Here is a 26,160-nt window from a genome sequence, read left to right on the forward strand (position 1 = left end):
AGGAGTGACACAGCAAATCTAGAGTTCTTTAGCTGCCCCAGTTCATGGCGGTGCTCCTACACGTACCATGTCCCAGGAAAGCTTGGGAGAGGCAGATGATCAAAAAATGGTGTTACTTCTCTTAGCATCATTATCAGAAATAGGAACATTCTTTTTCAGGATATGTAAATATTAAAAGAGAACATTAGAGAAGAGCCACATTTTTAATTATTTCAAAAGAAAACAACCAAATGTAATAATCTTCATTCCATAAATAATATTAGCAGCAAACCCTCCCATCATTCTAGGTGGTAAAAGGTTTACAGCACAAGGGGTAATATATACTGTAAACACTGCCTGATCATCTGTAAGCCCCTTCCTTACTGAGTCCATACAGTCTTTATCTCTTCATCTGCTTCCATGGGCTGTGAACTGTGAGGGAGAAGAGGGAGATAACTGTTCTCTAAATACCAATGTTTCATTTTCTGTAGTGGGGTAATTTGTATGCAAGTGCTGATTTCACTGGCCTTTTTTATTTATTTTTTTTTTAACCGACAAGTTTTGCTTTAAGAAGGAAACCTGAGCATTGAGAAGTCTTTGCTTTGTGCCAAAGCACATCCTTCAGTTAAAAAGTTTTAAAATACATCAATGGCCACCACCATTTTTTCCTTGTTTCTCTTCATGTCACAGCTTGGGCAGTTAAGGACAGCTGGCTTACAGGTCACTGCAATCTCTCAGCTACATTTCTGGTTCGTGGCTCTTTGCTCGAAGGGCTATGCGAGGCGTGTCACATGTCCCGGCACTGGATGGATGCATCTGAGTGATTTGGAGAAGTATGCACAGCGTGTGTGACAGAAATCTTGCCTCACATTTCCTTCTTAGCAACTCCTCGCTTGTACGTGCACGATCCAGTCTTGTTCAGTGTTCTGGCTACAGATTATATTAAGTGGTGGTAGTGTGGAGACAAAAACAGAAGGAGAACTCCTCACCTGACATACACTGGTGACTGAGGAAAGAAGGAAGAGGGGTTTTTTTCCCTTCCCTAATACTCAAGAAAGTTTCCCTCTCTTCTTCATTTGTGTCCAGAGAGCACATCACCTGTTGAATAGACTCCATTGTTAATCCTACAGTCTTCAGTCCTCATGGAGTCTATTAATTCCTCCTCTGAATCCTCCTCCTCTTCCTCCTCTGGGGCTGACAGACTGGATGTGGGGCCTTTACATATTTTTAAGTGTCGAGTGAGGTGATATTTGGTCAGATAAGCCTTGGAGCATTTTTCGCAGACATAGTCCCTCTTTCCTTCATGTGAATTGAGGTGCTTCTTCAGGTGATTTGTCCTCAGGAACAGTTTGTCACACTTGGGGCACTTGATCTGCCGTTCTCTGCAAGACACAAAAAAGTGAGTTTGCTCCTGTCACAAGGCAGCTGATTAAGGTCCATGTTCTAGCAAGGACAGATACTGCCCTTGATGAAAAGGTCAATTTCCTTCCCACCCTGCAGAAAGGGGGGTGGGGAGGAGGCAGGGAAGAACAGGTAAGGAAACAAGGCTGCTGCATGTTAACAACCCTCAGTCTGTAAATGCTAAGCAGAGGAATTTCCCAGACTGCAACAAATTCTGTAATGACACTGCAAAATTCCTCCCAGAAGTAGTGCTCCTGGCTCAGGCTGTAGGAATGAGCAGCAAAGTGAGTCTGGGTTTCTGTCTGCCTCTCACTCATGCTGGCTGCACTACACTGGCTCCGAGGCAGCATGACAGAAGCAGCAATGGATTCCAAGTGAGTACAAAAACCAGATGCTGAAAATTAAATAAGCAAAGGGACTAGCTTTGGGCAAGCAGCTTTTAAGGAGGACCTTGGACTGGGAGGAAAAGTACAGGATGGAGAGATTCTCAGAGCAGAAGACCTGGCCTGGCAGAGGGCTGTGGGTAGGACTCTGCCTACAGGAGGAGCAGGAGAACAAGCACTTGAGTGAGACCTCTGGGGAGGAAAGGGCTGGGAATGGCTGCACCACACCCCTACAGCAAACATGCAGAGTTCACTTACAAGGTCCTCAGTGACAGTAGCACTGAGAAGTTTGTCCTTTGTGGTCACCTTGGGATGTCGAAACAGTTCTCAGCAAAAAATGAAAAGTAAATGAAACAACCGACTTTCTCTTAAAAATGATGAGCACTCTGGACTGCCATTTCACAAGGAGCACACTTGGAATTTACTGTGTCACTGAAGTACTGCAAACACTAGAGCTCCGTAAATGCAGCCAGTAAAACAGGGACTTTGTCTCGAGTGACTTCTCTGTCATTTCAGAGGCTGAACCCACCTATGCTCCTTATGCCAAACTATTTGCAAACTGGGCTGTTTATTATTTCTTGCACTGGCCAGTCCAGCAGCTCCTGTGAGGTCACTTACTGTGTGTGAGTGAGGACATGCTGCTTGAGGTCCTGCCTCCGCATGAAGAGCTTCTCACAGTAATCACACTTGAGGTTCTTCTCCCCAGTGTGGATGACCATGTGCGACTCCAGGTGAGCCTTCTGCGTGAAGGATTTGTCACAGAGGGTGCAGCGGTAATTCTTCTGACCTAGGAGTACGCAGGGACACCCAACAGATTGGCACTCAGTGTCCCAAGAAATGCAGTAAGCAAACAAGCTGAAAAATTAATTTCACCACAAAGAAAGGCAGAGTCTTTGTGAACAGGACTTGTTTTCTCCTGCAGTTCCTTCAGACTCAGCTTAAAGGCCTACTTAGTTCCATCTATATTTAGCTATGCAAAAAAAACCAGGCAGCTGACTTCATCATTCCCAAAGCTTTTCATCCTGTGCTGTATGCCCCCAAGCAAAAAATCCAGTATCATGATACTGTTTCAAACCACTGATGCCCTAGTGTGATGCACCTTTCTGCACTTCCTCCTTCTGAGCACTGCTGCTTGTTGTTTCTCCAGTGCTCATGGTCAGCCAGCCTTTCATGTTTGTGTTTCTTATCCACACCAACTGCGTCTCCCGGTTCTGGACATCAAAACACCCCCAGCAGCTCTGTACATTTTTCCACCAAGAGATTCAGGCAAACACTTAAAAAGACTAGTCTTAGCCAAGATGAATTCTTCAGTAAAAACAATGGTAGCTTCCTTTGTAACAGTAACCATGGTAACCATCTAGTTACAGTCCATTAGTACATCCCTATCCTCGCTGATTTCCCACAGGAATTGTATCTGATGCCTTACTGGAGCTCAACCACATTTGATGCACTGCATTGCCTTTGTCTGCAAAAACAAGTTCTCTTATCTAACAAACACACAGGTACAAACCTCACTGGCCCTTTGATAACTTCTCTTTTATCCCATTTTTCAACTTATCAGTACTTCTGTTATTCTTTGTCAGAAATAGTTCAAAACCCCAGCATGCTACTGAGTTCAGACTAAGTTTGAGTACCACTTGAATCCCACCCCACTGACTATTCTGTGATTGTGTATACCACATTAGTACTTGATCAGTCCATTAAAACTCCTGACTACTGCACCTACAGCTTCCTATGGTTGACTTGAGATCACTGAACTCCCAGTTTTATTCCTTTTCCAGCTTTGTAATTTGAACTTCGTGGTTTCCCAATCAGGAATACTGAAAATAAAAGAGACAAAAATACCCACACTGTCTACTGCTGGCCTGGAACTTGACCTTTACCCTCTCTCCTCGCACAGGCACCTGTATAAAGGCCTCAGCCCTCACCTGTGTGGATCTTGAGGTGTGTCCGTAAGTTGCTTGGATCGCTGAAAGCTTTGCTACAGAAATCGCACTTGTGCGGCTTCATGCCCATGTGCCCCATGAAGTGCACGTGCAGCTTGGAAGGGGAGATGAAAGCCTGGGGACACATGGAGCACTTCCACTTCCTTTCCTTGCCGTGGCCTGGCCCGTGGTTGCTGCTGTGCCCCTGACTGGGGAGGTGGTTGTGAATATGGCTGCTCAAATGGGCCTTGAAGTCGGCGTAGGAAGCGCATTCCTTCCCGCAGTGGCAGATGTGCACGTCTGGATGCTCAGGGACACCTTTGGGCACAAAAGCATCACTTGTAATGAGGCACAGTAAGGCCTAACAGAGCTTGAACAAGGACATGTTAACATTTAGTCTGTGGTAGCAAAACCAGCTGCAGAGATTTTCACCTTTGTTCTTTTCAGCTGTGGTGCTGCTTTCCAGCTGTTTCAGGTAGGTTATTTGAAATGTTTTGAGGGGCCAAACTGTGGAACAATTTTGAGCACAGCTCCACCATATCTGAACTATCACAATCCAAGCTGAGGGAGGACAGGAACATGCTCACCTCCAAAACTCCCTTAGCCCAGGATGAACAGAAGTAAAATGATTTTTTCTTCAAAACTGTGATCTTTTACTTCTGATCAGTGGAATTAAGCAGGGAAATGTTTCTTTTAAGTGATGGTACTCTGTAGTCATGTAATGTAAAAAGAAACGATGGCACGCACCAATGAGAACTGAGAAGGAACATAATGCATACCCAAGTCACAGAGCTCAGAGATGGCACTGAAAGGGAATTCAAGCTGGGTACTCCCTGCAAAGCCAACACAAAAGAGCTCTTACTCACCAAGCTGTCGTGCATAGTCCCGGCTGTAATAGAACAGAAGCTCGTGTTCAGGGGGGATGTCCCGAGAGGTGCAGAAGTAAATTTTCCCATCATGAGGATAAGCGACCAGGTTCTGCTCTTCCCGGTTCCTACAGCAATAACAACAGTTAGGAATAAAAGGACAGGAGATGGAGAGGGAGAGAGAAAAGAGAAAAGAAAAAAGGAAAAATAAACAAGAAAAAAGAAAAGGAAATAAAAGAGAAGTAAAAATACTAAAAGAGAAAAACATTAAAAAAAGTGAAAAAGGAAAGAAAATGGAAAAGGGAAAAATAGAAAACGTAGAACAGTACAGAACAGAATAATTTAAATAATGAAAGAAAAGCAGAAAATAAAGAAAAATACAAAAGGAAAGGGAAAAGGAAAAGAAAAATCGAGAAAATGTAGAAAATAATAGAAGAGAAAAATAGAAGAGGAAAAGAAAAGGGAAAGGGAAACGGGAAAAGGGAAAGGAAAATGAAAAAAGGAAAGAAAAGAGAAGAAAAGTAGAACAAAAAGAAAAAAGGAAAAAGGAAAAATGGAAAAAGAAAAAAGGAAAAAGAAAAAAGAAAAGAAAATTAGGAAAGGAAAGGGAAAGGAAAAAGGAGAAGGAAAAGAAAATAAAAGATAAAATAGAAAAGAAAAATAAAAAAATGAAAGGAGAAGAGGAAAGAAATAAAAAATAATAAAAAAATAGAAAAAAGAAAAATATAAAAGGAAATGTAGAACACAATAGGAGCAGAATAGAAAAATAAAAAATAGAAAATAACAGAAAAGAAAAATAGAAGAAAAAGGAAAAGGCAAAAAGGAAAGAAACAAAAATAGAAAAAATAAAAGAAAAATTGAATAGGAAAAAGAAGAAAATGTAAAGGAAAATCAAGAGGAAAAGAAGAAAAGAGAAGAAAAGAGAAATGGAAAAGAATAGAAGAGAAAATTTGGAAATAATACAGAAAGGAAAGGAAAAGGAGAAAAGGAAAGATTCCTACAAAAAGGTAGTAAAAACCTCAGCACTTGTCAGCATATAATAAAAACTTTCATGTCACTTCTGTCTTTCTTTAATAAAGGAAAGAAAAACTAGACCTTGAGAGCCAATCTCCTCCACCAAATGATGCATTTCTCACACCACTTCTGAGAATATTATTAATAGACATTCGAGTGGGCTGAGAGAAGTGAGTTTATGATCTCCTAAGAAACTACCAAAATCTATGTATTTTTTATACACATAGATTCTTCATATACATAGATTCATTTACATAGATATGTCCCTTAAGAGATAGAGAATGCATGACAGAAGAAATAACAGTAATGTTTTAAAGCAAAATTATCTTTAAAAAGTCCTCATGAGGACCCTTTCTAAGATGTGGTCATTCATCTCTCAAAGCAGTATCATGCATATGTTTGTTCCCAGTATATGAAACCAGCAAAAGCTCTGCCCCACTGCAGTGGGAGATCAAGCATTATGCTTCTTGACTCCTGCATATCAGAGTGATGAAATGAACTTCAGGAGAAACCTACTTTGTATCACAGAGAAATAAGAAAGGTTCAGCCTTCTCAGTGGACCATGGATGGAGCAATACTTTGGCCAGCCTGGATAGTTTTCATCAGGGACTCCAGAAAGACTGAAAAGGACAGGTGTCACAGGCTCTAGGGGCTTGGAACTTGGCCAAAAGAACCCAGGGACACTTTGTTAATAAAGAATTAAAATCAAAAGGACAATCAAGGTCAATTTCAATTGAATGAAGGTCAACCTTCATTCTCCAGTACAGCTTCCTATGAACCTGCAGCTCAGACTCAAAGCTACTTAGCACAGTACAGGTGGCTCTCACCTGGCTTTGCGTACAAACATCATCCAGTTACATTCATTTTCATCAGTTGTGATGATGCAGAACTCCAGGACACCATTGTGATAGATCTACCAGGAAAAACAAATGCAACTTTAGGACAAAACACGGCAATAGATGCAGTGAAAGCCAACCTCTTCCATTAAGAGAGGATGTGTTTACCTAGAACAAGCCGGGAAGTCTCCATTGCCACTGCCAACACCACAGCCCTGTTTTCACTCCTTACCTTCCTCTTCACACAGGCACCTTGACCTCTGCTACCCAGGAGGCCAGAAAACCTGTTTATCAGCATCTTTCTCACCTTTACTTCCCAGCAGAAATGCATTTGGCTGCTTTTCTTACAAACCAAATCTTGTGAATAACAAAATCTGGGCAAACAGTACATGTTTTATTTATATAAGTCAGATTTACTTTCTGAAAACGAAATGATGGGGAAAAGAAAGCTTCAAATTTGCTTTCCTAAAACAAACCATTTATCACCTGGGGGAACTTTCAATGAACAGAGATACAAAACAAACAACCAACTGCTGCCTAGTAATTCATACACAATCTCTGCTGCAAATCCACACATATACTGAAACCACGCAGCCCTTTAAAAGAGAAAGCATTAAAGAAGGTTTTTGTGCTTCAGGACTGACTACCAGCAAGGTACACAGCTCTGCTGTGATGATACTAAGAATAAAACAGTTAAACTGCATTACTTTTGACTTTTGGCAAGGATGATAATGTTAAAGTTTCTGTCACGTGGTAGCTTTCACCAGATAAAGGCATGCTGGCAGGCTCTGTGAGCTGTAACAGCACTGACCTTCCAGATGTGACTGGCTGCTTTGTCTGTCCAGTCAGCCACCTCCAGGGAGTGGCTCTGCTGCCCGATCAAAGGTCCGAAACAAGTCCTCACAGGAATGGTCTCTCGTGTCCACACACCTATCATTAGAAGACCAAAATCTGAAGAAATAAATCATTTAAACAACTAATCATGCATAATAAAGAAGTGGGAGGCTTACGAAATAATAGGTAATAGAGGTAATATCTATGCATAAGATCATCAAAGCTTCTACTTCACATGTGAAGCACACCTATGGCAGAGACAAGAACCACCACCACCACATGACACTAATGGGAGCCGCTTTGGTGTCATTACAAATATTTATTTGGTCAAAAGCAAGTAATTTATTTTTTTCAGTAAGCTATAAAACTAATACCCTAGCCACTTGTGCCAATTAAAGTTCTCATGGCACCTTCTGCAGAAGCAGAAAATACTAGTTTCAGTAACTACATTTTGCCTACCTAATCCCCAGGAATTTCCAGAATTGTTGCTGGGCATTGTTAAGCAGCTTCTGCATTTCTCCCCAGAGGCAGCTGTATTTCTGTCATGGGCAGAGGGATTCCTGCGTGTATATTATTTATTATTAAACATTAATATATATATATATATAGGTCTACATGAATACACTGAATAGCTCTTAGGAATAAACTGGTAACTAGTGCAGCTTGAAAAGAACAGATGTCATCTACTCTCAACAAGCAGCATCACTAAGCAAGCCAATAATCACATTCTTCTCTAGCCTTCAGATCCTTAGGGTACTGCACTGTACTCTTCGGTTTCCAGGTGACAGTGACGTGAAATATAGTAACAAGGTCCACATCCAGTGACAAGGTCACAGTCTACATGCCAAATGTAAATTAAGGGGGGGGAAAAAAACAGAGGGACTTGTGATCAATACTCCAATAAGAGCACCCAGAAGGCAGCAAATCAAGCTGATGAACCAGCAGACAGAATTCTCCTCTATTACTTCTAATTGCCATCTTCCCCCAAACTGCAATGCTGTACTGTTTTCTTATCAAAGCTGTGCCTGGGCCGTTTAGCATGATAAAAATAAACACCATACCTCAGCTTGACCTTAAGAAGTGCCACACTGTGACAGCAGCCCTATGGTATAGCTGAAGTCTAAGCAGTAACCAGACCAAAAGGAGCACTTGGATAATGCAAGTCAGGGTGATTACAGAAGAGGGAAGCATCTCTCTCTTGCGGTGTTCCTTTCCCACATTAATCTCCCTACGGTTTTGGATTTCAGGCAGTGAGTGTATTTTAAAGTGCTGCAGGGAAGTGCACAGTAATGTGATCCTTACCCGCTTCAGCTCCCATGATAGACTGCCGGAGGAGCAGCTGCTTCGGGAGGGACAGCCTGGCTCGGCTCTCGATTGGGCTGTCGGGGACAAAGGTGACGGGCCCGTGGTCCGGGCAGTCTGACGGATACGCCTTGTCACACAGCGTGCACCCTGCAGAGACAGGAGGGGACAGCAGGCATGAAAAACATACAACAGCTCCTACAGTGCAGTCAGCTCCCTACCAACGTGCTTTGGCTCAGCTCCTGCCAAAGGCTGCTTCTACCACGTTCAACCTGTCCACTTATCAGATTTTACTCAGAAGAATATGGACAATGTTTTTACGGTCCAGTGAACACTGTCAGTTACATTATATATATATATATTATAATATATACATGTCAGTTTCTATCCAATTCAGATCAAATATGAGGATCTCCACCTACCTTCTTCCTGATGGTAAATTGATGACCTAGACTCCAGACTATCCCTACAGGGGAATCTAGCAATGGGAGAGCCCACTCTTCATCAAAGCTAATGCAAAATGGATGATAGCCTCTCCAGTGCTGGTGGTAATGCTGGTGATGGAAGAGCCAATTTCACTCTGAACACAAGTAAAATGAACTCTACTGGCAGAAAAATCTAAGACAAATAAAACCAAACACCTTCTAACTGGTTACATTTTTGGAATTAACCTGAAACACTTCTTGCATGTAGAACCTCAAGGATATCCACGCAAATAGACCAGTAAGGCTGTCTTTTTAAAATTTTTTGAACATGAACCACAAATCCCCTTACCTCCATTTAAATTCAGACCATGTGTAAATCACAGCAGCAAAAACCTGACCTCACTGCTGCTTTTGAAGGTCTCACTGCAATAAACTCATGCAGTGTGAGTATGCCACTGAATACAACAAAAACAAAAGCCCCAGAAGAATCGGCAGCATCACTTTCCCAATCTGTCATTCAGCAGAAATACTGTTAGAAAACAAACCAGTGAAAGTCTTCAGTCTAATAAATCTGAGGTAAAGTACACCATAAAATGCTCTCTAAAGCATTACAATTTCATCTAGAAAAATGATGTCATTTTAATTCTCTGCAGATGGAGCAACCAACACCTGATAAATCACTCAGCAACCACTCTCTTGATAAATAATTATTCTTCTGAAGAAGAAAGGTATTCAGGTAATTAATCAGGATCCCCACAAGACCTCTTGATGATCCAGCCCCAGTATAATAGACTTATCACAGAAGTAGCATTTAGAAGTAGCCTTCAGCAGGCCTGAAAAGCAGCTCCATCCTTATATGCTTAAAGATATTTTCCAGATACTTCCTTGATATACCATGGTACCAGAATTTGACCTCATATAAACTACAGTCTGAGCAACTACACATTAACTGATAGGAAAGTACTCCAAAAATTATTAGGTAGAGCCTATGTAAGCATTACTTCAACTGCACAGGTGACATGTAGGAGTAAAGCAACAACTGCCAGACCTGAGTAACAAGAATCACTGTGTGGAATAGCTGCCTTTAAGCATTGCCTGGCACACTCCCACTATGGGCCTGTGGACCAGCTCCAAGAAGAGGCAGAGGCAGAGAAGTTACAGGCATGGGACATTTTCACTCGAAGAAATTCAATCATTCATACATTTTTAAGATGTTGAAAAACAAAAATCTCACATTCTGCAGAAAGTGAAATATACTTCCCATTACAGTCCTTGCCAAATCATTAAAATAAGAAAACACTGATTACTTCTCTGATTTGGATACCCACAACTGTCAACAAAGATGACCAAAAAAAAAGCACTTAAAAGTTTTGCAAACATTCAGGAGTGTAGCGAAGGCACACTTTTTGTTTCCTGCTTTTCTGAAAAAGGCCATGACTCCAGCCACCTCAGGGAGGAAAAACCACTACTAATGGGCTCTAAAACAACTCCTTGTCCTTGCTGTCACCTGTCTTGACACAAATTCCTGTTTATTCAGGTGAAGTTTAAAAACATCAACAAAAAGTTAAAATTTAAACCTCCCCAAGCCAAGAATCTGTTTTGCAAATCACATGCAAGCACAAGGCATGCAGCAGCCATTTAAATGTCCTTCCAGAGGGGAGCATCATCTGGAAAACAACTTAGGACTATGTTCAGTATAACAACCAAAAAGCTGGCACATCAAATCTCCCTTTAATAGAGTAAGAGAAGTGATTTCACCTTAAGCATGTTGGATATCACAGCATTTGGATCATTATTTGTTCTACATGCAACAGATGCTTGTAGGAAACTCTGAGTGCATTGACTGTAAAACTCTTCCTCAGGGAGCTGCAAATTCATCATGCCCATCTGATTTGAAGTTGTATTTTATCCCACAGAATGAAATCTTAATAAATTAATCCAAATCTCTGACTGACTAGACACTTTACACTAAACTGCACCTCTCCCCTCGCTAACCAAGGCACTGTATCTTTCAATGTCTTAAAATTTATGTTCCACAGGCAAAACAAGCCATTAAGTTCTGGCAGTTGTAGGGCCAGACTGGATGGAGAGCAGCATGCAGCAATGCTACCACATACAATAAAAATTAATATAAAAGCTGGCCTTATGTTTCAGTGGCAGGAAGCCAGACATCCTGCAGGTGAAAGTTCAAATCTCTCTCCCAGCAAATGAGAGCTTCTCAGTTCTCAAACACCACTCCTTGAATGATAACAGGACTGGCAACACAATACCCAGTGCTCCTGTCTTCCTAGAGATCCACTAACCTCTGAACTAAAGTCCTTTGATGAGAATAATTAGAAATATTATAAAGTTCCTTCCCTCTGCTTTTTTTTTTCCTCTTTAGAACAATACCCTTCATGATGACTGTTCATTGTTTAATATAAATTTTGAAAAATCACGTAATGTCATACTCAACAATTACAACCATTTGATGACAAGTATGGCTTGTGGTGGTGTTTGTCGTGTATTTTTAATGGAGCAAGAAGGGTCACTTGTGATGTAACTTCATAAAAACAGAAGTCTCACTGGAAAGGATATCAAGCATATCCACCAAAACAAGAGCTTCATCAAGATTCAGCTTCCAACCTCATGGCAACATGGGAAAGGGATACAAAGAGAATTATGCTACAACATCTTACTATGTCTTCTACTACTCCCAACTACTGTTGTTTCACAACGGTTAATCTGGCACTGCAGATGTTTCAAATCTCGGACTTGTTAAATAACTGTTTTTTCACCATAAATCTTTAAGGCTAATAACCAGAGTCCTGCCACACCAGACAATAGCTACATGACAAACCCTACCCCAAAAAAAGCAGGAAATGTCCACTCACATATGGTAAACAAGGTTGCCATGTTCTCCTTGTTGGAATTGGAGTCTTCCATTTGCAGAGACGATGGTACAAAGGCAAGATTGTCTGCAGACACATCGACATGGCTTGGCCCCATGGCTACTTCCTGACTTATGGAAGACACTGCCACAGGTTCCAGGCTGAGGCCCACTTCATGCAAGGCTACTGAGTCCAGGGAAGCGAGGTTGTGTGAGGTAGGGAGCGCCACACTCACAGAGTTGGTGCTCATGGCCACAGTATGAATGGGGTCATTTAGTGTGCTGTCCGATATCCCTGTCACCCGCCCGGCAATGTGGTCGGGCTCCATGACAACAGGGAGTTCCAAAGTGCTACCGTGAATGGGAATGACACCGCCGTGTCCCACAGCATCTGATGTCAAGTTACTCCCCACTGTGTCTACGGCTAAAGGTTCGTGGCTGCGGGAGCCGTTCGGGATCTGCGTGTGATCCCCGCCTACGTCATCCATTGTAAGCTCCTCTGTCATCCCATCTGTAGAGATGGGGCTGGTTACCCTCGAAACGCTCTCCATGGTGATTGTAGTATCCAGCGCTACCTCGTGGCTGTCACTAGCATGCAGATTTTGAGGACCGTGTGTGTTCACTGTGCGGGAGTCCATGGAGACGATCCCTGGCTCCAGCCCCACGGTGCCACTGGGCTGGTAGGGATCCAGGGCTGAGGGATTGTTGGAGACTGACAATGCTGGATTGCTGTCAACATTTATAGTGTTGGGATGGATGTACTGAGGTGGTGGTCTGTCAGCCAAGTAAGATAAGATACCTGATAGGAAGAGAGGGAGAAAAAGAAGGGCGTGAGATTACATCAGTTTTCAATCTTGAATAAAAATCAGTCAAAGCATAGTACACTGAGACCCAGATCCCTGAAGACATGTTCTCTACTTTACTTCAAATTAAAATCCACTAATTCTAAAACATGGCTCACAAACATATGCCAGCCTAATGCTCTTGTCAAAGTATCACTTGACAACTAATTCAGAGTTTCCATCCAACAGAGCAAGTCTTCAGCTATTTCTCAAACTCTGAACAGCCAAGTTAATGGCAGGATTCCACCTAGGCTGCTCAGTACAAAGGTCAAACAAGAAAGAGGTTCTTTACATTTTAGGCTTAATTTTTCATTCCCAAGAAATAGCCCACAAAGGATAAAGGACTGCTAGTGGAATCCATAATTTGATAATTCCTGGTTCATCTATGCTAGAAGCAGAAACAATTCTGTAGGACACATAATTTTTGATTAGGTATTCAAGTTTAAACAATGACTACTTCCTTCCTCTAAGACTTAGTGGTGTAACTGTCCATCTCAGAGGTCATCAATTGTAATTCTGAAGGGCAAAGACAAGTTCTCTCACAGATTTCATGAGTCATCTGCTCTCTTTCCTTACATGAAAACATGTTGTTTCTCCTAGAACAATAGTTTGGTTGAATTTAAATCAGAAACCCTACCATCTTTTCTGGTAGTTCTGGGAAGCTTCTCAACATCAAACAACCTTGAAACTTAAGATATGAAGAAACACTAAACTGTGTTTACATACTAAAAACAAAAAAAAAAAAGCTTTGGAAGAAATACAACAGCACATTCAAGTAAACATTATTTCCAGCAGAGACAGAGGCAGATTTTGCAGATTCTGCAAGATCTGATTCAGCATGTTTCTTCTTAGCCCTCAACCCTATGAGCCACTTGTTCCATGGGAGTTTTCCATTCAAATACATTTGTTATTACAAGGATGCAAGCACAAAAAATCTTTCTGCAGCACAACAAGCCAAGAAATGAACAGTTTAATTTAATCAGCTGCATCAAATATTTCTGCATGCAATGCTGCCTTGTGGCTTGAACACAGAGGATCCTTGATGGCAGCAAGATGACTGACAGAAGAACCCTATAAAACACCACAGGAAGATTATCCCAGCTCAGAAGAATGACAAATACCTTTGGTCCTAGTGAACAATCTCCTTGTCTATTCTTTGGCTACTAAACAGGCAGGCATGCAGTGCAGTAGGAAAGGTTACTCCTAAGCAGCTGGAAAGTTCAGGCATCAGTCAACAGGTAGCTGCTAGAGATCTGGGCTGTTGCAGTTTATTCCTAGCCCAGGCTGAACCAACAACACTCAGTGAGTCACCGTGAAGACAGTTTTACAACCTGTCAATCTTAGCTACCTAACAAAACCAGGACTGCAAGTAAAGTTCCAATTTCTAGTTTTCATACACTAACATGTAAAATTCTACATTTATACTCCAAAGCAAAGAAATAAAGATAGAAGTCAGTGTGTTACACCTTTGGAAATCACCTTGAAGAAAAATGAGGAAAAACCATGCCATGGATTAAATGGGTGGGAAAGTACCAAATGCCACAGCTGATGTCTTGCCCTCTTTGAGCTTTGAACTACTGACCACCCATTCTGCACATATTAAATACTGCTTCAGACTACAGGAGAAGAAAAATAGAAGCAATAGAAGCAACTTCAAGCTACAAGCCACTGGAGACAGAAACCAGGCATGCTTTGTTTTCTGTTAATCCTAAAACCAAAGCAGGAGGAGCAATCAAAGGTTAGGTTTAAATAGAAAATGCCCTGCAATTCTTTTCATACACAAATATAGAAACAGATACCTGAGAACAAAGGTGTGTAAATGACACAACAGTCTCCAGACAAACTCAGGGAAACAACAGCTCTGTCAAACTGTCAGTTATGCCTGCTTCAGGACAGAAACAGACAGCTCTTAAAACAGTTTCTCTTTCTGTTCCCATCCATCAGCACCAGAGCACTTACCAGGTAGAATGTGTCTGAAATAGCTGCTCTCCAGGTGAGGGTATGGTGGTGGAGGTAGGGTGTAGTTTCTCTCTGGTATACCACACATCACTCCTCGATCCCCAATACCCATTGGGAGCATCAGAGACAGAGCAGAGGGCAAGGAACTCAAGGAGGGGCCCAGGTTTGGAATTGCAACAGGCAAGCCTGCAAGAGAAAATTCCCATTTAAGTTCAATAGAACTCCCTGAATTTATGAACACATGAGCTAACAAAGAGATTACTAATTCTCCAGGAGCTCTAGCCCTAAGGAAATACAGCATGGCACTGTCCAAGTAAGGTGCCAGGCATCAAAGAAAGGATCAGTTATCAGAGCACTGAGAGGCATGCCTGCATATGGCTAGATCTCTTTTGGTACATTTCGTAGGGCTTGCTTCTATTTGACAATTGTAATGGACTTCTGTCTGTGCAGCCCCCTGGAAAGAAGAGCTATGAAAACAATTTTGCTTTACAAGTGATTTTTCACCGGAGAGAAATTAGACATAGATGAAGAAAGATTTTCAGCTACAGCTCTAATTTAAAAGGATTCTGATACTACTCACCTGAAGTGCAAATCATCCCATTAAAACTAAACAAGTCTCCCACTAAAGCGTAAGCCTGACAAGCACTTGTGCCTTTTGCTTTGCCCACAAAAGCAACGATTTATGGTTTCCCCTTCCCCCACTCTTCATCATTTCACTACCTACAGTATGACATGCTATCAGAGCAGGCACTGCTGCCCAGTTATGACACAGAGCAGGAGCTGTAATATCTCGTGTGGGACCCTCCCCATTACCTGGTGCTGGTATGGCGTTGTGAGTGGGTGATGCTGCCAAGCCCAAGTGACTTCCTGAGACTGGCAGGGCATTGCTCACAGAGGAGGAGGTCAGCTGGTCCATCCCTACAGGACTCAAGTTCATTTCATTCATTCTGGAGACAGGGAACAGAAGGGGAGCACGAAAAAGAAACAGATGCAAAAGCATTCCTGATTACTGACTGTACAGTGGTAAGGAAAGGTTGAGCAAACAAACTCAAAATCTGATATTGGCATATAAAAACTCTGCCTTAAAAAGCTACACATAAAACACATCATCCACTCACATGGTCATCACATCATGATCAACACATATTGACCATATTAGATAGCAATAATTAGGACTAAAAAACAGTTCAGAAAGACAAATTGGACCATAGCTTCCTCCTTGCCATCCAGAAAACAAGGTCTTGCTCCTAGTAGTAAAAGCCATTGTGATTAAACTATTGTGAACACAGATCCATTTACAAGCGGAATGTCAGAAACACTCAGATGACAACACATGATTTGTATTTCATGACTTCTGGACACCACATCCACATTCAAAATCCAAACTCTGGGGGAAAGATCACTTCAAACCGGTAACAGACACACAGCCTCTAATTCCCCATCAGTTCAAACCAGGCCAATAGTGACAAGAGTTACCACTGCAAAACAGCCACAGCACAGTTTTAACAGACTGCCTCTGTCTAGTTCCACATGTTCCTGACGTATTGAAACTGGCACCACGGATGCCAAGTTATTTCAGTGATCAACCTCACTGCTCAAGTGGGCACACACCATGAGTAGCTACAGGAACCACACAACACCCCAAACCCTCAGCCTTGGTAGAAACCATGTCTGCTTGGAGCACATGTATCCTTTGGGGTCTCAAGCTGCACATGCAGCCCAACACAGTCCGCAGGGATGAGGACACCGTGGAGACACGGTCTACTCACACTTGTCACGACTTTGCAAGGCGTGCCTGACCTAGGCTGTGCCCACCCCAGCCCTCCCACCCACACATCAGGTCTAAGCAGCAGCTCCCAGGGCCAGCCAAACCAGCTATCCCCACTGCAGCCACACACGCAACATCCTCCAGGCTGACCCAGGCCTTGCACATGGCCTTTGCCAGCAGCAGGCCCAAGCGCTGCAGTGCTGATGGAGAGCTGGAGCTCGGGCTGCCACCCCGCTAAGGAAAGGTACCACTGATGCAGGAAAAACGGCCGAATCCACCAAACTCACGCAAGTTAACAGCACAAGATCTCAGCCTGGAAGGGGCCCGTAAGGAACATCGAGTCCCCTCGAGTCGCAGCTCCTCGCAGACCACCTGCCACCCCGAGGGCTGAGCCCAAACGGAGCCGCCACTTCCACCTCGGCTCTGCCCACCTCCGGCACCCTCGCACGGCCGCCTGCCGCCCCGCCTGCCGCCAGGAACGGCTCCGCAGGGACGGGGCCGAGGGCTCCGGCTGCCCGGCGGGGCAGGGCATTTCCAGGCGGCTGCTGAGGATGGCGATGCCCGGAGCGGGGAACCACCACCCTCGCCCTGGGGCCGAGCCTCGGGGCCTGCGGAAAGCGCCGAACGCTTGAGGGACCCCTCCTCTGCTCGTCCCCTCGGCCGGGTGCCCCCGCGGTCCCGCCCGCCTGGCCCGGTGCCCCAGGGCTCTCACCTGGGGTGCATGGGGCCCGCCGGCGGAGCGCCCGCAGCCGCATCAGGGCCCTGCGCTCCGGCCCGCAGCCCGCCCCCGGCTCCGGCTCCGGCTCCGGCTCCGGCTCCAGCTCCAGCTCCGGCTCCGGCTCCGGCTCCGGCTCCAGCCACGGCCCGGCCGCAACCCCCAGCGCCGCCGCCGCCTCATGGGCGGGACCCGGGCGGCGCGGGCCCGGCGCGGGCGGAGGGAGGCGGAGGGAGGCGGGGATGGCGGAGGGAGGCGGAGGGAGGCGGGGATGGCGGAGGGAGGGGGCCGGGGCCGCTTCCGCCGCCGAGTGCCGGAGCCAGGAAGCGGCGCCACCGCCCCGGGGCTGGGCCGCTCCCCGCCCGCCCCGAAACCCTGCCCGAGGCTTCCCGTGCCGCCTCTTCCACAAGCGTGCGATGCTTACTCCGCTTTTCCGCACAGTATTGCCGCACAGGATTCCCAGATATCTCACTGCTTTCTTGTTTTTTCATCCCTCGTATCTGCTGTCATTTGAGGGTTGCGTTTTGTGTCCTCCGGTAGCGTCAGCCCGTAGGTGCCCAGCCGCCTTCTGGACATCGTCGTTCAGTTATGGTTGATCGTATGTGCAATTCTGGCTAAGGTGACATTGCAAAGGAATGCCTTGATGTGTGCCGGCAGCTCTGTAGTTCGCCTGCGACACGTGGATAGTCATCGTATATATCAGTCGCCGCGTTCCTTCAGGGCGAGCAGCTGTTCTCTGGAACACTGCAATGGGCTTTGGTAATTTGCTTGTGCCTGACTCTTAAGTGATGCCTCATTAAATGAGCCGTCCCTCGATAGGATGTCTGCGCAGGAGGAAACTCGAAGTATTCTTCTGTCTGTCCTCTTTTGATCTGAAGAACCTAAATGTAGGATATGTGGGGATCATTCCATGATCTAAAGAGCCTAAATGTAGAGGTCGTTTTAGTTCAGTACAAACCTATCAATTCTTCTGCTGGTGGAAACATACTCTCCTCCTTTGGCTCTGTCAGAAGGTTAAACACCTTGTATACACTTGTTTTTCCATCTCTCTGTAGCTGAAGGAGAGAAATAGTTTGCTGCAGTGCTTCATCCCATCCTGAAGTAGGTGTCCGAGACGTGTGAGAATTCCCTTTGCAGCTGCCTTTCTCTGTCTATGGCCTGAGACTGGAACCTGCCTGCACAGTGGGTTTAGTGTAAGTATCTAACATCTAAAGGAGTACATTTAGGCAAAGTAAGTCCAGGTCTCTGTCATTCATGAGCAAAAGAATGACCCTGGTTAGTCTACCACATATCCCACAACCTCTCCTCCACCAAGCCAAATAATCCTTACCCTAACCATGACTGACTGACTGACTATCCAGATTGGCCCACAAACATTATTTCAGCAAGTCAAAAAAGAGCTCACCAAGTCCTCAGGTTTTTATGGATTGCTAATCCTGTGATGGGGGCTTTAAGTCTGCTTCATTTTTGTGTGTGTAGTCCCACATATTCACATGTTGGTGATAATACTTCACATCTTTCTTAGAACCTACAGTGAATGACTACAAGCCCAAAAGTCTCTCTTGTCACTTCACATTTCCTAATAGGAGATGACAGGAGACCTTCCATTTTCAGATCTCATCCTTAAAACTTCAATGTCAGTACATCTCAGCTCTGTCCTGAAATGCTAGGTTATCCCAAGCCCTCAGTTTGTCTTTATTCCAATTATGATACTGCAATTCTACAGTAGAAGTGCCGTGGCACTGAAATCTTTGTGCTATTTCAACTATCTGAGCTGAAAGTAATACTTTGAGCCTATGAGCCAGATTGGATGTAGTCATACATAGATAAGAGTATTTTTTCTTACTGTCAAGCATGAGTCCTCTGAGATTCCAGCTTTTTTTGTAGTCACTTTACTCCCTTGAACTAGTGATATCTTAACTACCAGTTTAAAGCAGAAGTATCAAAGGAAGCCAGTGATAATATGAAGTGTCACTGAATGAGAAATTAATCTCTGTCTACAGAGATGTATACTGCATGCCCAAGGTATTGCGATAAAACACATTTGGGAACTGTTTCTTCTGCAAGGAAAGATTGTTTTTTTTATATATACCAAATGCTTTTATCATGTGTGAAGTGTTTTGATAAGACAACTGCACCATGTCTCCTGAAAGCCTGGTTTATTGACATTTATAGAGGTACTTGCTGCGTGAGAAACAAATTGCTCAGCTATTTTTCAAGTTGTGTTCAGATGCTGGAGACATACAGAAAGATGAGGGAGACTGAAGCCACAGGGGAAGGAGATACAGTGAACATGCTTCAGTCCTTCCCTGCAGTGTGAGCCAAAGTCCCTTCTGGACCATGCCCATGTCTTGGCACAATTAGTTCTCTTCTGTTACTGCAAACCTGCCTTTGGGTTCTTTCTCACACCAGAGTAACACCGGAATGAAAATTATGCAAAAATCCATTTTACCATCAAAAATCAAAATTTCTCATCATCTTTTATTGGCTTGTCAGCACTTTGCAGGCCAGTGACTATTGTGACTATTTTGGTGATATTCACAGTATGAAGCCTAGGTAGTCTATGTGCAGCTTTCACTTCTAGGTTTAGGGTTGGAAGGAAATGACCCATGCTTAAGGGTAAAACAGGACATAACAGACACAAACCTACTTAATCCTGTATTCCTGCACCTCAGTCTCAAGCAAAGTTATTACTATAATTCTGTGAGAGCAGTTAACAAAAGAATCTGTTAATTACATATTTTTGTATCTGTTAATAAATTGCAGCAGCCTAGACAACCTATGATATGTATAATAGATCCTAGAATTTGACGTATTTACAGCACAGTAAAATATAAGAAATGCACAATATTATGAGAGTTTCAATATAAGAAATTTTTCTCCTTAAATTCCCGGTGTATTTTCTTCTTCCTTCTCAGTAACATGTTCACAGATAAAACAGCTAGGACATCTGTTGGGAAGTCAGTGGACTTGCATGTGTTCAGCTGATTCTTGTGTTTCTACTACAGTATTTCCACCATATGACTTTCTTTTCATACACAGAGGGACATAGGGTCAAGGAGGAACTGTTTCTTTGAATAATTCAAAGTAATTCTAATCACTGTGTAATGTCAGTAGTGTTATTCATGGTTATGGTTCGTGTGGGAGTGGGAACATGTTGAGGCTTCTTTTGTACAAAAATTACATACTTTTAGATATTGTGTTAGGATATATGCAATTAAAACCACAACTAAATTGTATCTGGAAGGAAGATGCCTAAATGTTTTATTTTTAGATATGTCAAGAGTATTTTCTATTTGTTTTGGCTGGGCAATTAAGTGCTTATAGTGAAGTATAAGAAAGAAGAGAGCCTGTTTGAATAGCATAGATGATGGAGTGTGTAAGCAATCTCCCAGCATCCCCATTTAGACTTTGTATTTACAAACAAAACAAAACAACAATGAAGCCAAAACCCAAAAACCTAAGCAAAAGCTAAACATACAATATGTGTATAAAGAGCACGAGCTCTGCCATTGTAGAGCAGTGAACACCTGATTTGTACTGCCTGGAAAGCAAACCAGGTCACCTGCTTTGTATCAGCACGGCAGATACTGCATTCTGGAGTCAAAGCATCATCCAGATGAAGGTGTGAAGAGGACTTAATTGGAGAAACAGTGTTAGAAAGAAGATCAAAGGCTTATCTTTAAAGAGGAACATTATTCATGTAGTCTTAACCTACTCTTAAAATTGAAAAGAATTAGCCTTTCCCTTTGGTGGTCCAGTCCTGCTACTTTCACTATGTCTGCATGTGCAGACATGTGGAGACTTTGTGCAGAAATCGGTACAGGAAAGGTAAATTGCTTTAATCCTGCTCACGCTCTCAACAAGGACCTGCAGTGGGATGTAAGATGTGTTGGCCTTGCTCTGGTTCTCTGCCCAGGGGCAAATCCCTTTCCCAGCAAGTGACATTAGATTGTCAACAAGATACTACATTCATCAAAAGCCTGTGGCATATTTTCTCATTTCTCTTGCACACAAACAAATTCAGAGTCCGTTTGATATGAGATCAGCTTCATTCAGGTCAACAATTAACATTTACCCATAATTTTTCTTCATGTATTTCTCTAAAGGATTAGCAAGTGGATTTTTCTGTCAGAAGAGGTCTTTAGCACAGGTGCAATTCTGACACTCTGGGAAGTGCTGGTGGCCTGCATTTACAGTAAACATAGAAAAGAGGTCTGGTAGGAGGGCACAGTGCATTTGCATGACAGAACTGAAATGTAACCCTGCCTTTTGAACATGGCCAGGCTGCTGGCAAGGTCATGGAGAGCTGTGAAATGATCTGGCAGCTGAGCCCCCCAAGAGGCATGCTGCCATTTCCTTACAGGAATTCTGCCAGAGAACAGTGTTTCAAATCTAATGATAACACAGATAAAATGGCCTTTGCCTGCTTCAGGTATTTGCAAAGAGGTCAACATCCTCTTTGTTTTAAGAAAACTGTAAGTCCTGGCCTAGCCTAGTGCTATAGTGGAGGAGCTATTTTCCTTAAAGCATTCATTTCTGACAACATTTCTGGACAACAAAGTTTAGAGTTCAAGTAATATTGAAAAGTCCATCCTGATCAACTGTTTCCAAAGATTTTTTAAAAGGGAGAAAGACTCTCACTCATTTGATCCGAAATGAGCGGTACATACCCTGGGGCATTCCCCATTAATTTTTTCTCAGGCTTTTGAGGCATTTTGATGCTGATTCCACCCCTGACATAAGCCAGAGTCCAGGACTGTCCTCACTCATATCGGTCTGGGGTGGTCTGCCTGTACGTTCACTGTACATTTGAAGATTACCACTGTTTTTTTGAAGCTGCAGAATAGGCCAGCAGAGACACAAAGGCTGACTCAAAAGTGCATGCTGCTCACATCATTGCTGCTAGTTTCTAGCTCAGCAGAGGCACAGATGTGTTTCACAGAGTGGAGAATGTTGTTTCAGTTACTGACACTCCTGAGGCAGTTTTGTACGAAACACTGAACAGGGTGGAAACTTCCACTTTGAGCAAAAGATCAATTTTAATAGAGCCTACACACCTGTACCTTTTCATGTCTGTCCCTTCCCACAGCTCTCCCAGACCAAACATTCCATTCTCCAAACTGATGATGGCAAAAAAAGGAGACTCAGTTAACTGTGAGTATGTGTTTTCAACAAAAATCTGTAACTACAGAGCTATTGAACAACAACATGGGAAAAGTCAAAGACAGTCAAGTTGCTGCAGAGGAAGATCCTAACACAGCAGGGTAGTGTATGGTTAGAACAAGGACAAGGACATTAGGGCTTTATACTGCCAAAAGTGTTAGGTTTATGTCTTTTGTTCACCTCTTTGCTTTGGCAAGCTGCAGGTAAAACTGGAGGACAGCACAGACCAGGCACGGCCAAAGGGACTTTCATCTCTCCCATTAAAGCAGTGTGTAGGGTCCATCAGGTAAGCCAATATCCGTGTAAACATCTGGTAATAGCTTCACCTGGGGCTATCAGGACATCACCTTTGTGTTTGTTTGTCTGAGGCAAGTTCCCATAGGGATGACCAGAACATTCCTACAATGAGCAGAAACACACAAAACGTTGAAAACTGTTTGAAAATGCCAAAACACTCATGTTCAATTTGTGAAACTCACACTTCTTGAGAAAAACCTCTCTTAGGGCGAAGAAGGCAGTTTTCCTCTTACGCATGCACGTCCTACATTCTTGATCTGACAAGACTTGCAACCACAAGAGAGCACTCTTTCCTTTGAAGATGTCTCAGCTTCCCCAGAAAGCTACAGATATGCCCTATAAGTTTTGCAAACTGCTTGTGAGCTGATTCAGTTAGACCACAGCAGCCGAAACAACAAAGCTTGCAGTTGTCTTCTGGATTTCATTGTGAAAAGCCTTTGGGTAGTTTTCAGATGACAGAAGATCCTTGGTTCCTGAAAGTGAGGAGTTCTGCCAAAACTTTGAAGATCCCTGTAAACTTTGCAAATTACCCATCTTTTGGAGACAATTATATCAAATGATATCATGGATTACAATACATGAGAAGTGTTTAGAGCCTGGAAGATTATTTATGTTTGGCATTAACTATTACGGTCATAATTTCAAGTGGAGAGAAAAGGAATACACAGGAACCCTCTTATTACCTTTTGAAATATGAAGATCACAGGAAAAGAAGGGTTTAAATTGTGGAGCGATGGTCCTCAAAACCTGTCTGTACATTAACTGGCACCCTACACCTATAAACACAGCAAGGCTTTCCAGGCACAGTGTGGACCTCGTGAGTTGCTAGCCTTGCTTTGAGATCTGACTTTTTATACACCGCAGGAGGAAGCTGCAGCGGGGCAGGGTACCTATACAAATGTTGGATTAATACATTGGAAGCCAAATTCGGGAGCTAACACTCCACTGGTGAAGAAAAAAAGAAGCATGGACAGCACTAAAGACGATGATAAACTGTTGAAGAGGATTGCGTTTCCAGGAGCCGTGTCCCTGGCTAACAGCCCCATGCACCCCCATGGGTTACCCCTGAGAGAGCCCTTTGGGGTTCCCTTCCCCCTGGACCCATCTTACTGGGAACAAGCCTATAGTGGGCACACTGGTCGCATCTCCTACATCCCATTTCCTGGCTACATGGGTATCTATGACTATTCCTTCGAGCCTGCCTTCATTCGGAAGAGGAACGAGAGGGAGAGGCAGCGGGTGCGCTGCGTGAACGAGGGCTACACGCGCCTGAGGGAGCACCTGCCCAAGGAATTCGCAGACAAGCGCCTCAGCAAAGTGGAGACCCTGAGAGCAGCAATAAGCTACATCAAACACCTGCAGAGCTTGCTGGACTGCCATCCCTTGGGCTCTGCCAGTAAGGAAGCGCTCTGTGGCAAGGAGTGCCCAGGAACTCCCGGTCCGGCTTCCCCACGGGAGTGCAACAGCGATGGAGAGTCCAAAACTTCTTCAGCTTCATCCCCCTACAGTGAATTTGAGGAGACAGGCAGCTAGGTCTCCTCTCTGGACACAGAAGGCTTCCAGTTTGGCTGAAAAACAATTCTAAATCCTGGGGAATTTTCTACAGATGAAAATTAATATCGGGAAAAGGAAAAACAGATGGGGAAGGCAAAAAAAAAAAAAGAGGTATTTTCCATCTGTCAAAGGACTTTAAATATTTGCTGTATGAAACTTAAATGTGATTTTTAAACAGCTATCTCTCAGGTTGCTTCAGCTGTGTTACTAAGCTTCCTTTGGACTGTTAAACTGGAGCAACATGTGCATTCTACTTTTCATTCAGCTTTTATTCTGTTCTATTTTCTTTCACCTTTCACTCGAGACAGTAAAACCAGATAAATCCATTTCAGGAAATTCCCCTCCCCTTTCTCCTGCTTTGTCAAGTGGATTTTACTGTCTGTTTTTCCTGACTGCTAACCTGAGATACACTGCACTGCAAATACTTGGACTGGGGAAGGTAAGATTTAGATTAATTATCTTTCCCTAAATATTTCAGAAATCTCACAGAAATAGTTCTATTTATGAAACAACAATTTTTCAAATATAAACAGGGCTATATTTGGAAATCAATTTCTTTTAAAGTATCTTCTAAAGTGAAAGAAACAGCTCATACACTGGACACTGGCTATTTGGTCATTATTCTAAGGATAATTTTCAGGAAGATAAAGCTGGACACTCATTCCAGTCAATGTTAGGAAGAGGGAAACAGAGTTCTGTGAAACTGCATCTTCAAAAGCAGAGCTTCACTCAAGATACTGAAAAAATGAAAGCCTTTTCCCTACTTTTCTGAAATCTGAGTTCATGGACAAAATAGTCTTGATTGTGTCTTTGGAAGGTCAGAAATTATATGCCTAGAAATATAACCTGTAGCAGTTAGACACTGGTGTGTACAAAAAGGGAAACATTGAATATATTGGTTTACAACTGCATGAAAATGCAGGTATTTCTCCTTTTGTTTAGAATATTGTATTACTTTTTCAAAGGATACAGCTTTTAAAATTAATACCTCAAAAACTATGGAATACCTTTAATTTGGATTGCATCTACTTAAAATGAGAATTTCTCTCCAATTTGTTTTAAAATCTGCCTTTCTCCAAGGCTTAAATCCCACTCTGAATATGAAGTAAACTTTACCCACCCACTTTCAACACACCTTTCAAACTTTTGCTTTTTTGGCCTTGTGTTGATCAAATTGTTTTGCATCTTTTTGCCTTTCCTTCATGTCATGCTGACTGAACAAATATTCATGTGTAAATAAGAACAAATTCTGATCAAATATTTCAAAATGTGTCCATAAATTTCCTTTAAATAAAAAATGTGATTAATCCTGCCTGTGTCTTTTTCACTTTTATTTGATAACAAACAGGACAGCTCTGGTTGCAGGAGTAATAATTTTTCAGGAAAAAATAGAGAAAATGGAAAGGGAGTAAATATGAACTGCCAGCAATTAAACTAAATTTTTTATCTGGATTTTAAAATTTAGATAAGGAGCAGGTTTGTGTTCTGGGTATCTAATAAAAATAATTTGTTATAAAAAGACGCTGCTGCTTTCTAGAAGACTATTCTCAACTTTTAGCTCCTGCATCCATGGCAGTCACAGGTGTTTTTTACCCTTTACACGGAAGCCAGCTCCATTTTCTAATGATTATTTTGTTTCTCTGAGGGCTGTTACTTTTGCAGAGGCTGTTTGCCAGACTCAAAAATTGAGGTTTACTTACCTGGACATTTCAGATCCAGAGCCAACGCACTCATTTCTGTCTGTGCAGTGTTCGTATTTCTTACCCAAGAAGGAAGAGGACAACGAGGTAGAGTTCCAAATGTCTGATTGGGTTCCATTGTTTCTCGGCTTTTCTGTTTCCTTTGTGTTTCTCTGGCAAGAGATTCAACCTGTCTCTCTCTTTGATTCAATTTTGAGATTTCTGGAAATGTGGTATTGCTGCTGGTAATTCTGTAAGCCTGAACGGCATTTCTCCCTCAAAATAGAGATTAAATCTTTGTTATCTATAAAAAACATACACTCCCTTGGAGTACCAGAGGCAAATT

At 43.0% G+C, this 26,160-nt stretch overlaps 2 protein-coding genes across 16 annotated transcripts; one reads left to right on the forward strand and one right to left on the reverse strand.

Annotated features, from left to right (window-relative positions):
• Window positions 1–184: 184 nt before the first annotated feature.
• On the reverse strand, window positions 185–17,770 carry PRDM4 (PR/SET domain 4). Of its 8 annotated transcripts, none has more exons than XM_023936316.2 (11): window positions 17,543–17,770; window positions 15,449–15,582; window positions 14,636–14,821; window positions 11,839–12,633; window positions 8,541–8,690; window positions 7,216–7,334; window positions 6,396–6,481; window positions 4,555–4,682; window positions 3,692–4,006; window positions 2,382–2,550; window positions 185–1,361 (listed from the first exon to the last, which is right to left on the reverse strand). In XM_023936316.2, the coding sequence occupies exons 2-11, from the start codon at window positions 15,579–15,581 to the stop codon at window positions 1,052–1,054; spliced, it is 2,391 nt and encodes a 796-aa protein (XP_023792084.2). In that variant the 5' UTR covers window position 15,582; window positions 17,543–17,770; the 3' UTR covers window positions 185–1,051. The 8 variants fall into 8 exon arrangements, with proteins under 8 accessions (XP_023792084.2, XP_086743396.1, XP_086743397.1 ...); XM_086887270.1 differs by having other exon boundaries at window positions 7,216–7,355; window positions 17,543–17,596; XM_086887271.1 differs by lacking the exon at window positions 17,543–17,770 and adding an exon at window positions 17,116–17,274.
• On the forward strand, window positions 17,409–25,447 carry ASCL4 (achaete-scute family bHLH transcription factor 4). 8 transcript variants are annotated; one of them, XM_086887282.1, is made up of 4 exons: window positions 17,427–18,311; window positions 22,211–22,275; window positions 22,488–22,570; window positions 22,789–25,447. In XM_086887282.1, exon 4 carries the CDS (start codon window positions 23,548–23,550, stop codon window positions 24,112–24,114), a length of 567 nt encoding a protein of 188 aa, XP_086743408.1. In that variant the 5' UTR covers window positions 17,427–18,311; window positions 22,211–22,275; window positions 22,488–22,570; window positions 22,789–23,547; the 3' UTR covers window positions 24,115–25,447. The 8 variants fall into 8 exon arrangements, with proteins under 8 accessions (XP_023792120.1, XP_023792111.1, XP_086743405.1 ...); XM_086887279.1 differs by lacking the exon at window positions 22,211–22,275 and having other exon boundaries at window positions 17,424–18,311; window positions 22,658–25,447; XM_086887277.1 differs by having other exon boundaries at window positions 22,488–25,447.
• Window positions 25,448–26,160: the final 713 nt, after the last annotated feature.

The sequence above is a fragment of the Cyanistes caeruleus genome, chromosome 4 (genome assembly GCF_971803275.1).
Source record: "Cyanistes caeruleus chromosome 4, bCyaCae1.hap1.1, whole genome shotgun sequence".
Classification (NCBI taxonomy): Eukaryota; Metazoa; Chordata; class Aves; order Passeriformes; family Paridae; genus Cyanistes; species Cyanistes caeruleus.

Excerpts from the sequence above, each read along its gene's own strand:
- PRDM4 (XM_086887267.1), bottom strand. The coding sequence starts at position 16,935 with ATGCCCTGCCCCGCCGGGCAGCCGGAGCCCTCGGCCCCGTCCCTGCGG. Across the intron at positions 4,007-4,554 it reads GGACTATGCACGACAGCTTG|GTGTCCCTGAGCATCCAGAC; the intron begins GTGAGTAAGAGC and ends TTGTGCCCAAAG. Across the intron at positions 1,362-2,381 it reads CATGTCCTCACTCACACACA|AGAACGGCAGATCAAGTGCC; the intron begins GTAAGTGACCTC and ends TGTGTCTTGCAG.
- ASCL4 (XM_023936352.2), top strand. The coding sequence starts at position 23,548 with ATGGACAGCACTAAAGACGATGATAAACTGTTGAAGAGGATTGCGTTT.